The following is a 14,578-nucleotide window of genomic DNA, read 5'->3' on the forward strand; positions in this document are numbered from 1 at the left end:
ACCAAGACAAGAGTCCCGGTTATGATTATATTGTACGTCCAAAAATAACTCCATGAGATTATCTCAGACAGGCAAGAAATTCAATCGCACCATGTTGTTTATTCCTCAAACGGCAGAGGAAAATCTTAAGAATAAAATTTTTTGTAAAAGCACAATTTAAAAAAAAAATAATAAAAAAAAATAAGTCAATTAATTTTACCTAAAATACAAAAGGGAAACAAATACACAAAACATACGGGCCTATATATATTTAAAGGTTTACTGTCAGAGGGTGTAAAAGAAAAAGAAGACAGGAAATAATCCATAAAGAAAAGACGGTTCTGATTTCACTGATGGAAGAACCAAGCAGACTGAATCGCACCAAAAATACACAGAAGATTTACTCTTTAATTTAACTTTATCAGACCTTTGTGACTGTTTGACTTTATTTGTCATCTGGACGTGGCGTTCATGTGTTTATACAGCTGAGAAGTTAATATGTGAAAACAAGATGATTTACAGAGTTGGATAGCTGAATATTCTTTAATCATGCTGAAACTCACCTGTGGAAGACAAAAAGGGGAAAAGACAATATTTTTTTTGTCTCTGTTGATAAATAAATAATCAGTCTTTGATTTTGTGTCATGTTCTTAATCCTGTGAATTCGCTTAATCATTTTATTGCTTGCCGACAAGATTATTGCTTTTCTGACTGTCTGTCGAGGTCACGGGGTCACTTAATTACCCTGGTTTATTGCACCACATTGGAGTGTGTACAGAACAACCATAGCAAGAGGCTTGTTTCAGTGGCTGGTTCTCTCTCTTTTTTTTCATTTTTGTCTTTGTGGAGGTTAAGAGGCCAAAAGGACATTTCAAAGCAATTAAATGTCATTTCTATCTTAGAACTACAGGTCTGTCCTTAAAAAGAAAAAACACTGTCCCTCTTGTCAAGATGCATCCCACCCACTCAAGACCAGCAATAGTCCCAATGTCCACCCATTCTCATCCCACTTACTCTGCTGTCTGTGCTAAAACGCTCCTGTCTAATGAGGTAGTGGGGCTTCAATCCCACAGCGCCAAGATGAGCTCCGTCCTCCCTGAGTGTTGTTTTCCCTTGAGGACAACGCAGTCCACTGTCGCAGGTAATACTCACCAATCAGGATTCATTACAGCACCAGTATCTTCCAGTGGACTGTCCACCACAAGTGCAGTTAACACTCAACTGCCCGGGAGAGGAATTAGGCTTCGCGGGGACCCCCTTGCCAAACTAAATCGGATTGCCAATATGGCCCAGAGACATTTGAGAAGTCAAGAAAAAACAATGGAGGAGAAAACATATAATCCAAAGACATAATGATGACTCCACTCGGTAAACTAACACAGTATTGATCGTCTTCTTCTTTTTGTTTGTTTAGTAAAGCCTCATCCCTGCTAATAGCTGTCTCAGAGTGTAATCTCTCCCTTGTCCTCCCCCCCTCTTCTCCTCCTCCTCCACATTCTCTATTATGTGGCTCCTTTCAACACGCCTCAAATAGTTTAGGTTCAGTGTTGCACTGGGGTACAGGGCATGGGACTGGGGACCAATTGTTTGCTAATGTTGACACCTGCCAGAGCAGGCTTGGCCTATTTGGGGCCCGCCAAGCTGCAAACTGGATGCTCCCCCTCTTTAGCGAGATTAAGTGTGGGTTGCTGGGGGTCACAAATCACTGGACCCCCCTCTGATGTTGTGAGGCACAGAGCCAGAGACCGAGAAGACGAAAAGAGAAAGCTGGAGAGGGAGGAACAGGGGAGGGAAGAGGGATAAAGAGTGACAGTCTATTGTTTACTGAATAGGACGGGAATAATGTATCTTCTTGAGTCCGCGTAGCCAGTGTGCCCCCATTCAGAAGTAAATAAATAAAATATCAACAATGACGCCATATTTCCAAAAGCACACAATAGTTTTATGCCTCACTTTGTGTCCCCTTTCGGGTGCATAAATTATCAGAGAAATATTTTGAAAGCTCTTTGCTTAAAAAAAAAGCACCACGGAAAGGAAAGTCAAATTGTTCACACTCTGCTCTTGGTGTCCACCAAACAGCGCTTTGCAATTTCCACAGTCAAATTTAAGCAATAGTAGCAAAAAAAAAAAAAAGGAAGAAAGGATGTAATACATTAAACCATGCACCTGTTTTCTTTTTGGATGACTCACAAGACAGATGGTCTGGACTTGATTTTCACCAAATATAAAGCTGACAACAAAATAATAATAGCAGAGAGCAGTTATAAAATACTCTCATTCTGTCTTCTTTTAACTTTGTTTAAGTCCCCACGTAGAGTTAAGTCTGTCATGACAGACAGCGCCCAGCGCCTCCTCCTCCGTCCTTTGCAGATGTACATTAATGCAAAGAGAAGCAGCGATCTGAGCTGCAGCAGAAGCGCCCTTTAAAACTGCTGCTGTCCAGCCTGATCGTGTCAGTTTGAAGGCCCCTATTCAAAAGTATTCATGCATCTGCCTTTGAGGCACAATAGCAGCTAGTTTATAAACTGTCCGCTGAGGCTCCCAGGGGCTTTAGTTCCTATTGTTTTGAGGCCCTTAATAAACTTTTCGGAGGAGTTCATCAACTTGCCTGAATAGACCATGCAGCAAGTCTCAAGGTTGAAAATAACAGAAAGGCCTTTTCTCCTCCCTCTTCTTTCTCTCTTCCTTTTCTAGTCACTGTTCATCGCACAATGGGGAGAGTAGGTTGTCAGACATCACAGGGATGTTTTTGTCCCGAAACAAGAAAAAAAAGTATTCAATAAAAAAGAGAACGCAGGCTCTTAAGAGAGGAACTGGTGACAATTGTATTTTTTTTTTTTGCATTTGCACAGATAGCATGGGTCGAGCAGCAAGATTTAAGATAAAAAAGTTGTTTACGAAGTAAAGAAAGGAAAATGGCACAATTGTAAAGCATTTGAGGACATAACGGAAATGTATTTTTGATAGAAATTGCAGGCAAAAGTCTTTCATTTTAACTCGTACTTACTGGAAAATCCATATACAAATACAAAAGTATACAAAAATTGCTCTTGTGCATTTATAATTTTAAACGTTGTGTGACACCTGTCAGACAGGCAGAGATGGGATGCAATAAACTGTCATTTTGTCTGCAAGCCATTAATCCCCTGTTATACCTTTAAACTCTGTGGATTTGGCAGTCTTTAATACATGTCTGCTGTAATTAATTTCATACCTAATTACAAGAAGGCTGCATATTCTGTGCAGGCTGGCCTGTTTAGCCCGCTGGATGGTCATAATTAAAGTAATGGCAGGAAAAGCCTGCTCCGAAAACAAAGGCCTGCAGCAGCCCAATTCAGAAACTCCACCATCCAACCACCCTCCACCCTCCACCACCCCAGTCTGACCCAAAAAGGCCTTATTGGTTGCCCCGGACCAACCGCATACTGTTTCCCACCGATGCTCCTGGGGTGTTTATAACACCCTAATTAGATGTGACAAGTTCAACGAGCTGGTTCCAGAGGACGAAAAAGCTGGTCAAGTTATGATTTCCGAGTCAGACTCACAGGGGAATCTGTGGACAGCTGATTCCTGTCAGCCTCGTTCATCTTCTTCCAGCTAATTAGACTGCTAACAAAGCCCTGGCAATTTTAGGAATATATTAGTAGAAAATGAAACGATTTAGGCGGCATATAGTACTGGTGCATTTAGATAACCTGCACCCCTATTACAACGAACTATTATAAATAATAATAATAATAATAAATAATAATAATAAAGCCGGTTTAGTCTGTATAGTTATATAAGGACTAAAAAATAAAATAATATTTAGCATTTAAAAATAAATCAGACATTTTTAAACCACATTAGCTATTGGGGCTAACTTCAGCCACGCATTGCTCCGATGCGATTGCACCAAATAAAAAAAAAATCAATAACACAAAGTCGATTTTAATTTTTTTAATCTTTGGTAAATTTGCGCATAACTCGGCTGCCCAAGCACAAAGTTCAACCACTAACATCCTACCTGTTGAGTGTGTGTGTGTGTGACACAGAGAGAGAGAGAGAAAGAGAGAGGAGGGGAGGGAGGGAGGGAGAGAGAGACGATGGCGTCAAATTTGGGATAAGCAAATAATACGCGCGGGTTTGTCTTTACTCGGGAACGCGCCCGGAGGCGCGGTCCCGGCGCAAGATCCTGAAGTCCATTGTGAAATTGGCGGAATAAAACACAGAGAGAAATGGAGGCGCTGAAGCGCCCCGCTGTTCCTGCAGGATACCTGGGGGGCAGCGCTTCCTCTTTGATTTGTCTCGTATGCTTTGAGACCGCCAACCAGGCACGGAATCTTCAGAGTCTTCGTAAACCTTCTGAATTCAATTCTCGATGGTGAAATTATATGCTATAATTAAATATCATATCATTTAAAATGCGTGGTGGCGCGGGGCATCTTGCTCTTTGGCGTGTTATCACATCCGTGGTAATAGCATCTATAAATCGGTTTCTCCTGCACTTATACGGGGACGTTTTGAACCCAACAAAAGGGCACCTTTTGGGTTTACAGCTTATATTCTGATATTTTCGAGCAGGAAATGTTAACCTTGAAATCTGCGCCTATAACAATGTGTGATCGTAACCCATAAATGAGGGGTAGAAATTGAATCCTTTTAAGTTATTAAGCAGGAAAGGATTATAAACTCGTCTTTATAAATGAGCTGAGAAATCCCCATGTCTTCCGCTGTGCATTTTGAAGTTTCCCACAAGAAGCTGGAGAGGACAGATTGCGCCTTTTCAAGAGCCCCACAAGAGATGGAAGAACCTTTTTATTTTTTGTGCATATATAGATAGAGACTCGTCCCAAATGGTATAAGCGCCACTTTAATTAATAGACAGCCTTGAGAGGTATCACTGTCACCCTGGATAATGGTGACACAGCCCGTGTTTGTGCTCCCATGAATATTTCTGATGTGATCAAAGTCAAATGCCAGCACAGAGTGAATTTAAGCCGACTCCTTTTTTATTTAGCCTAATGCTGCAGACACTTTTAAGCCTCTGACGCTGAGATGCGTCCCAGTATATGAACGGCAGGCCTTTCACTCCACACTTTAACATTTACACTCCATCCATTACTCACATGCAACGGCTCTCGTGTTATTTACTCGTGTTACTATAGCTGGAACCAATAGGCTAATTTGTTTAAGTGGTCATCACGGGTCACCGTAATATACGTCATTAACAACAAATTATAGGCTATAAGACTCAACACATTCCTGAATGCCGAACTAAGATTAAATCCTGCATCAAGTGGAAATGAATACCGGTACACTTGGATGTTCATTCAGCAGTGTTGCAAACTTTGACAAAAAATAATCAAAGGACAAAAAGACAAGCTAATAATTGTATTCTCACTTTGCTGTAAAAATCTGCAAGAAATGCTATTTAGTCTACAAATCTAAAATAAGATACTGTATTATTATCATCATTATTCGAATTATTATTAGCATCGTCAACATAATCATTATGATTATTATCATCATCATTATTATTATTATTATCAGCATCATTATTATTATTATCAGCATTATTATTATTATTATCAGCATCATTATTATTAGTATTATCAGCATCATTATTATTAGTATCAGCATTATTATTATTATTATCAGCATCATTATTATTAGTATTATCATCATTATTAGCATTATTATCATCATTATTATTATTATTATCATTATTATTATTGTCATCATCATAATTATTAGCTTTATTATCATCATTATTATTATCATTATTATTATTATTATTGTCATCATCATCATTATTATTATTATTATTATCGGCATTATTATTATTATAGTAGTAGTGTTGTTGTTGTTGTTTCTTTTCGCTCCTGCCCCCTTTATATGAAATGTAGGCCCACCGTTGTAAATTCCAGTGAAATGCGTCTCGAGTGGCTGTGGGGACAGGGGAGGTTAATCCGAGTTTAATGCAGTGAAGCGCAGCGCAGGGTCTGGGCTGTGATGGGTATGTTATCTCTGCCCAACATTTGGGTCTCCCTCAATTTCCACCCAGCCAAATAGCTGCGAGAAAGTGCAGATGGAGTCACTCTCCTCCATGCCTGAGGAAAAAACGTTATTATAGCTAAATAACTCGCCCATGCTTTCACTGAATCTCTCACACTGTTCTGGAGGGATTTGTTTGAAGTGGTCTCTCGCTTCATTCCCCTGTCCTTCTCAATCAGCGCGGCTTTAGACCCAAAATATGGCAACATGATATTACCATGATATTCAGAGACTGGCTGTGCGTTTATTGCGTGCGTGTGTTTGACGTACGCAATATAAAAGGAAACGTTTATTATATAATTAAAAACCTATTTGTTTTTGAGTTTCTTTATTTTTGTTCATTGTTTGATGAGATACACGAAAAACTGTTTTTGTACTTATTATTATTTATTTTTTTGCATATACATTACAGCAAATTGAGCCACAAATAAAACGAGAACAATCCGGAGACAAATGTTTTCTCTGCTCACAATTTGCACCTTATATTCTTGCATTGGAAATTACATTTCAGCAAGTGTGTAACAGTAGCCATGGAGCCCTCGATCTGCGGTCTGTCTGACATCCTCTCACCTCTGCGCTATACTCCTGTCAGTGTGGACTCCTGACCCTTGGAAATAATCCCACCTGGCATCTGTTTAATTGGTTTGAGGACCTCAGGTAATCCTGCAATTTGCTGAAGTGTCCATCGCCTGTCTCCACCTCAGTCATGATGTTTGAGGCAGATGGACGCCAGACATCTGATTCACCTTCTCAATGGGTGGTAAAACGAGACTAAGGGATGCCACATTGTGCACATAAGAGCAATATTCCCTCTTTTTCGGGTGATAAAATGTTGGAATATAATTTATCAGTTTGTTTTACATAAGCATTAAGTACAAACTCTCAGAACGGAGGTTGGACCATGATCTCCCTCATTGACTATTAAAATTACCGGAGTAAAAAAAGGCAGTGTGGAAAAAGTGCAAACATTTTCGGTGCATTATTTATTTGATTTAAATTGCTCCACATTATTTCAGGAAATAGCTCATAAACACGGGTTTAGTAAAACTAGATTATAGCTTGTGGTGTAACCTCTGAGGAAATCAAGGAGCCTAATAAACAACTAGATAAATAAATAAAGCTTTAAAATCTGTATAAGTAAATGAAATGGAAAAAAAAGAGAAACATCTCGTGAATGTTGTGCCCTGGGCGAGCCACTGTGAGCGCCGCTCTAAGATGAAAGTGAAAAGAAATAAAAGGCTCTATTTAATCTGCCTTAAACCCCTCTCCACATAAGGGCTGTGCTTCAAACTCGCAGAGTGAGGGGCTGATTGGGGATAAATACATTTCCTACCATGCCTGGCAGCTATTACACCCGGTACGAACACAGCACCTATTCAGCAACCGTCGTTTCCAGCGCTTACTCTAATAAGTATTAACATTATTAGATGCCATCCGAATGCCGGCAGTCTAAACTGCTTTAGAGGGTGCGTCTATTTTTATAGCAAAGTAATTGCGTCTTACATTAAAACACAAGCAGCCAAGAAAGAAAAAAAACAGAGGCAAGAATACTATAGTGGATATTTGACATTAGAAAGTTAATCAAATGCATAGATAATACTGTGCGTAAAGCAGCGATCGGTTTTACGCGCATCAGATGTGCGTAACGAGCATTCTCGCAAAAATGCTGGCCATTTCCACAAACTGGGTTTTACGGACCAACTATAGAAATAGCTGCAAAAAAAAAGGTGACATTTTTCAAATAACAGCCAGTGCCTGGTGTGAAAGGAAAAAAGAACGTTTTCACGCTGTCAACTGATTATTCTCCAACTAGCCATTATATCAAATTACAAAACTATCTAGCAGCGGGGCGTAATGAATAATTCATCTCCTCTTATGTCTCTCCTTGCCTTTTGTCCAAAGTTTTTCTCCCTCTTTCACCCGCTTTTTGAATGAGAAAGGACGGGCCTGCATATACTCTCCTTTTCGCTGTCCTGCTCTCCAGGATTTGCTTTTGTACGTCAGACTCTTCCTTTTATAAAAGCATCAATAGAGGGGAGGTTTTTGCGCGTGAAGTCCATCTTCAAGTTTGAAAAATTTCAGGCAGTACCTTTTTTTTTTTAAAGATGCTTTTGTGAACTCTTATCTAAAGCCCGCATTCAGTCACTCAGACATGTCTGATAATCAAAACGGACCAACCTCTACATCGCCTGGAAGCTGCGGATTTTTCACTACCGATAATAATAAAAAAAAACATTAAGTACACAAAAATTAAAAAATTAAAATGGTTCAATAAATTATTCTACGTTAGTTTTCTGTAAGACTATTCACGCTCACATTCATTAACTAATTAAAAAATTTAATTTAATAATATTGTTTCAGGAAAACGAAATAAAATAAACAAATCAGCGCATATTATATTTAAAATATAGCACAGAACATACAACATTTAATGACAGTACAAATACAAAACCTGCCTCAAATGTCTCTCCTCGCGGCATTATTCATAGAAAAAAATAATAATATATAAATTGATTTCCACTTCAGCTGACAAGTGGTGAAATGTCAGTGAACTGACATCGAATGTGAAATGGGTCAACTGTCAGCTGTCGTTTAGAGGCCGTTAAATGAGCGAATGAATGAGAAGGAATTTGCCACACAAATTAATTTTCTGCAGTTAAATACCTTCTGCCAAGGATCTCATAAATAATTGAGTGAATGAACAACTGCTGGCTCGGAGTTAAAAGCAAGAATAAATTCTCTGCGTTTAGCTGCAATTTGGATGCGGGACATTTTCCCAAGAGGACGAAAAGAAGGAAGTCTATTTAAAACACTTACATCCTCCCTGCAAGACTGTAGATTACTATAATAATAATAATAATAATAATAATAATTCGTTATTCAGACAAATACAAAAGGGCCAGATACTTTCTGCTGTTAACTTACATTTATCACCGAGGATGCCATCGATGCTATGCTTTGTTTTCTTTTCTCCATCTTCATCCTTCTTATCACAGTCATCCTCGTCATCTTTTTTGCCAAATCGGGCCCTCAAAACGCGGCTGATGGAGCTCACTAATGGCAACAAAAAGGTAAATGGATGATTAGCCCTAAAACCCATAAAAGCACCATATAATCCGATCATACATTTTTTAGTATACCATAGAAAAATAGCACAAAGTTGTACATGAAGCAGCTGTTTAATGTTAGGTAAATATTAAAGGAGCATGTGTAATAATTAAAAAATAATTCGAGGTTTAAAAAGAAAAGAAACATCCCAGCATGGTGATTTTTGTAATTTTCTGTCCGTCCTGCTGCATTAAACATGATATTATTTGTGGCTTGATGCTGCAAGTGTTCGCTCGTAATAAGACAAAAGAAAGTGCAGCTTACCAGATGAAGCCTCACCTGAAGGAACCGTGCTTCTGTCGCACACCCCGTCCTTCAGCAGTTTATCCCGGATCTCCCAGCTGAACATACCGGGGTTCTCCCGCTTGTACTCCTCGATCCGCTTCTCCACGTCAGGAGTTGCCACCTGCTTTAGGTTGGAAGTGGAACGAGAAAAAGATAAAAGAAAAAAAAACAGGAAAGAGGGGAGGGGGAGATTCAAGATAGTTTTAATTGGAAGCAAATTAAACTGAGATCTTATAGCATGTACAACATTAAGACTCAACATTAAGCTTATATTATAGGCCGTGGATTCTTTTTTTTCGATGCGAGTTAAATACTATTTAACGGAACTGTAGAATATATTCGATTATTTCTAATAAAATATCAGTGAGGAGGTGTCCACATATAAAATATAAAGGCTACCGATATAACATCATGTCGGACAGACACAACAACACTAAAATAAAGGAACTGGCTAAAATATTTTATTTCATATTTCTTCAATTCTTCACGATTTTTTATTTCAACTTTTTTTTTTTACCATATTTGACATTTATTAAAAATATTTGGGTATTACTAAAACATGCTGCAATGTATTTATCATCATCATCATCATCATCATTATTATATTAATAAACACATCATCTTTGCGCCCATGCATGCAGGCGTCACGTCCCCGCTGACCGACCCACGCACAGACTCGTTCACGGATCCCACTCACCCTTGGCTTGCTGCCTCCGATGGCCCCCGGACGGATGGAGCCGGTCTCCTGGTACCGGCAGAGAATCTTGGAGACGCAACCGTGTGAAACTCGCAGCTGTCGCGAGATTACGCAGGGTCGGATGCCATGGTGGGCCATCTCCACTATCTTGTGTCGGATGTGATTTGGCAGGGGCCTCCCGTTGATAAACACACCGCCGAGCTGGTTCACCCTACCCTGGCCCAGCGGGGTGGAGACTGCGCCACAATAAACAACACAAGTCTCAATAAACAACATAAACAACAACACTGTTCAACGCGTGTGTGCGTGCGTGCGCTTCGTTGCAGGTTGTAGGGCCAGATGTGGAGAATGCAGCACGCGTCGAGGGCAAATAATGGCGTGGTTGCTATGTTACCGACTTTTAACGCGAGGAAGTTTATTCCGATTAGCATATTAAGGATTTTCAAGAGCGCGTCGCGCGTCAAACTAATCCAGCGTCTGTCTGGCTCGCAGGACGCATCGAGGCCACTTCAGCATCCAATATCCCATTCAAGAGCGCCTCAAGATGGTGACACTGCCCACCTTGATTATTCCTAGTCATGCTGTACAAATATTGATGTGATCCTTTGAGCCATTTCTTTGCTGTGCGTATTATTACCGATTCCAGCAGCAGGACACTCGAACAAATCCCGCAGCTCGAGGAACTTCGAGCGACGTGGTTTTTGCTCGTTTCAGTCCGGAGCACTTGAGCACGAACAGAGTTCTAATGGGAAAACCGTTCCCATAAATACATGCAAATACAACGTGAGCTTTTTTATTTTTTTTATTTTTTTTACCGCCCATGTGTTCAGGCGATTCGAGAGCGGGCGTCGATGGGTTTTTTATTTTATTTTATTTTTTTCAATTACAAATTAGATTGCTTTTTTTTGAACGTGTTGCATTTAAATCTTAATTACTAATAACGTATTTAAAATTAACAATTAAAAAAATAAATAATCCGTTTATTGGCTGGATTGGATGCAGTTCAGAATGAATCAATAAATCGTTTCGCAAGTCTTAAATTGTTAATATCATTTGACATAAAAGGCAAAACATGGTAGAAAATAAAAAAAACTAAAACAAATACATAAAAATGAACAATAAATATTATAATCACAGTTAATAATTGATGAATGTCGTTATAATAAATGAAAATAAAGACAACAGTTATAAACACAGACTGAACATTTCATAAACGGCATCACATCAGATAATAATAACGTATTTTATTCCTATTGCACTAATGCTTCACTGCAGCAGCAACTCACTTGTGATTTAAGTTGTTGACTTCAATCGCCGCTGACTGGAGGTCGCGTTTGTTCGCCCACCCTTTTTATTTCCCAGTAAGACTCCAGTTACGCGCTGGTCTGCGCAACCTTAAGCTGACAGAATGCACTACTCACGAGTTTTGTCGCAGCGGCCAAGTTCAAACATCAATCACATGTTGTTGCTTCGCTTACCTTCCAGGGGGAAGCCGGCCCGGGGGTAGTTCTGGCCTGGCGCAGGGCGCATCATCCGAGGCATTGTTCCTGTTAAAGTAGCCATTGCGTGGAGCTACAAATGCGAAACAATAAAAATGACTCGCACCAGCGATTTTCACAAAGTCCAAAGTTAAAAAAAAAAAAAAGAACAAAAAAAGGAAGCAATGTCTTCAAAATGCGCAAAAATATGTTAAAATCTGCTGTCAAATCCCAATCCGAGGCGGAGAATGCGCACAAACCCTTCTTCCACCGGACCGGGGAAAGGAAGTGATGCTCTCCTCCGGGTCGATCAATGGGTCAGGATCAAAAGAAAAGAACAGCAGGTACAAATTCAATGAAATGATGAGAAGCACCGAACACCGAAAGATGTGCACGTCAGTTACAAACATTCACTGTTACGCGCTTCCCGTGGTCTAGTTTGGTTTCAGTATAATGTCTGCCGGCTGGTTGGAAGTAGTTTAAGTGGCCAACTTTAGTGCTCGTCGGAGGCGGAGACAGCCGAGCGCTCCCATAGGCTCGCCGGCCTTTCTTTTATGGATGAAAGAGAGTGGGTTTAGCCAGGAGCCAGCCGACCAATCAGAGCGGCCCATTCCACTTTTAATTCACCGCTGTCTTCCTCATAAGATTCCACAAAAAAACGCTTCGCAATGTTATTAATTAAATATAAATGTTATCCTAAATCCTGTCACGTCAAAGTGTTTCTGATTCCACGACATTCAGCTGCTCAAACCTGTGGAATATTAATGCCTTTCAAATTAAGATGTTTCATTTTCTTTCTTTCTTTCTTTCTTTCTTTCTTTCTTTCTTTCTTTCATTGATCAAGACTATCTCTTGAAATTTAAAATATAAACTGGTGTATTTTAAAATAAACTATATTTACAAAAAAACCGGCAGAACCATACAGTCAAAGCTGAAACAATAACTAATAATGTCATGCTAATTAAATAGTTTATTGTTCATATTGTCTAAAGAATTTGCTAAAATTAGTAATGTTTTGAAATTAAATCTACATTATTTGGCAAAGGTCTTTCCGTTTATGACAAATCATTCACTGCAGAGGTCTATATTGTGTTATTTTCACATTGCGCAGGGGGGGGGGGGGGGGGGGGGGGAGAATAGCATCAAGAATTGATGATGTGGATTCTTTGTGTACAAAAGCGCAACCCCGGATGGCGAAGGTTGGACTATAAAATGCATTTGGCTTGTTAACCTTTCAATTAATTGTGCGCAGCAGGAACATCTCAATTGCTGCTAAAGCTTTTGTGGTAAATTACACCAGTTGGATCGACCCGCTATATTGACGACAACAGGTTGACTTGCCCTCCAGGACGCACCGCGGTAATTGTTTAAAGGTAATTGTTGAAAATAATGCGCTACTATTAAAGTCGAATAAAAAGAGCACATATGGCAGCGAAGGAGAGACGCGTGTGTCGACTCTGTGGGCCCACCGACAATTGCCGTGGAAAACACTCCTGGTGGAAGGCAATTTCACAAATAATTTTAGCAACAATTAGGGAGTGTGGAGGGGTGAAATGGCGATTTCACATGCAGATGCGCCGGTGGGAACGATCTGGTGCCCTGCCGAACAGCTATGACCCTCACGCTGCCGCGCTTTGGTGCGCTTCACATGCGCCAGAGACGCACAAAGAGACCGCCTGCACCCTCCTGGGAGGGCGCAGAGAGCAATGGATTAAGTCAAGCATCAATCATGTGAAATGTGAGCAACAGAAAGTGTTTTCTTATGTTATTTTTTTTATTATTAATTCTCCCTTTATTGTTTCTGTTTCTCTCTGAAGCTGCATCAGGTATATTTTTCAAATATCAAAGGTCATCTTCCTTTTATCCCATATTCAATAATAGTCTGCTCTTCATTTGTTTTGCAGCTGCTGGTGATTACACCCAACGAGAAACGGAGTTACAAGGGCACAGAAAAAAAATACGTCTATAAAATGTAGAATATTTGACACGTCTTAGCAGGTTCTTTGCTCATAATTGAACTGTTGAGTAATAAACTCTGTTTTTATTTGTTCTACTTTATCATAAGAATTTCCAGCATACTTGGGATGATAGATTTTTTTTTCATTTTCATAAAAGTTGAGTAACCACACTAATCTCTATCTAATTATATTTTTTGTTTTATGTATGTTGATGGAGATTTTCAAAATTGCCAGATGATGAAATAAACAGTTAAAAATATTGTTGGGTTAAGCTGCTGTTCCGTGAGCCTAGAAGCCTTACAGAAAAAAGCTTTGACTTATAATCAATAATTTAGTTTAAGTTTAGTTAAAAGTAAAATGTCTACACCAAAGTAAAACAGTTTGTTGTTATCATAATTATAAAATACATAATTCTTAATGTCATGTTCAGAATATTTTCGTTTTACCATCATGTCCATGAGTTATTTTTCTCTACAATGAGTTCTGTTAGATTGTGGTATATTTCATACGATCCCCATGGCACTCCAAACAGCAGCTTTGTTGGCCTATTGTGTGAATAAACAGGAACATACAATGAGACCAGAAGCGTTTGACTGACACGCCTCACCCCATCCATTTTATCCTGGTTCTTTCTGCTGGGTTCTCTGGATCATAAGAGAACTCTGTCTCTTTGCTTATAGCTGCAGCAGAGACAAAAGCGCTTCACGTCTCTCCACTGTCTCCAATCTTATCTTGATCAGGACTGCTCTTCAAACACTTTGCTGCGTAGCCTCTCATTATTTGTGTTATGGAAATTACCAGAGGGTTTTTAGGTTTTTTTTTACATTTTTTGTTTGGCTTGTAGGTGAGCATCCTACCCCAAAGAAAACATCTTTGATGAAAGGCATCACCAAAAGACTTTATCTTTGCCTCAGCTCAGACGAACAAAGAAAAGAAGCAGTTATTAAGTGTGTATTAAAGATTGTTCTAAACTAGATTTAAATGTCAACAGTGTGTTGAGCTTCTCACAAGCAAAGTGCGACCAAATAGTAACTTTT

The 14,578-nt window shown here is 39.4% G+C and overlaps 1 protein-coding gene across 2 annotated transcripts in view; it reads right to left on the reverse strand.

The window, feature by feature from the left end:
* pax7a (paired box 7a) overlaps positions 1–11,668 on the reverse strand; it is a 40,605-nt gene extending 28,937 nt beyond the window's left edge. For both annotated transcript variants that reach the window (XM_068742590.1, XM_068742589.1), the window contains exons 1-4: positions 11,584–11,668; positions 10,106–10,341; positions 9,388–9,532; positions 8,941–9,069 (exon numbers count right to left, since the gene is read on the reverse strand). In XM_068742590.1, the coding sequence (XP_068598691.1) occupies positions 8,941–9,069; positions 9,388–9,532; positions 10,106–10,341; positions 11,584–11,668 (595 nt within the window). The remainder of the gene's footprint in view (positions 1–8,940; positions 9,070–9,387; positions 9,533–10,105; positions 10,342–11,583) is intronic.
* Positions 11,669–14,578: the final 2,910 nt, after the last annotated feature.

Source organism: Brachionichthys hirsutus, chromosome 8, assembly GCF_040956055.1.
Source record: "Brachionichthys hirsutus isolate HB-005 chromosome 8, CSIRO-AGI_Bhir_v1, whole genome shotgun sequence".
Lineage (NCBI taxonomy): Eukaryota > Metazoa > Chordata > Actinopteri > Lophiiformes > Brachionichthyidae > Brachionichthys > Brachionichthys hirsutus.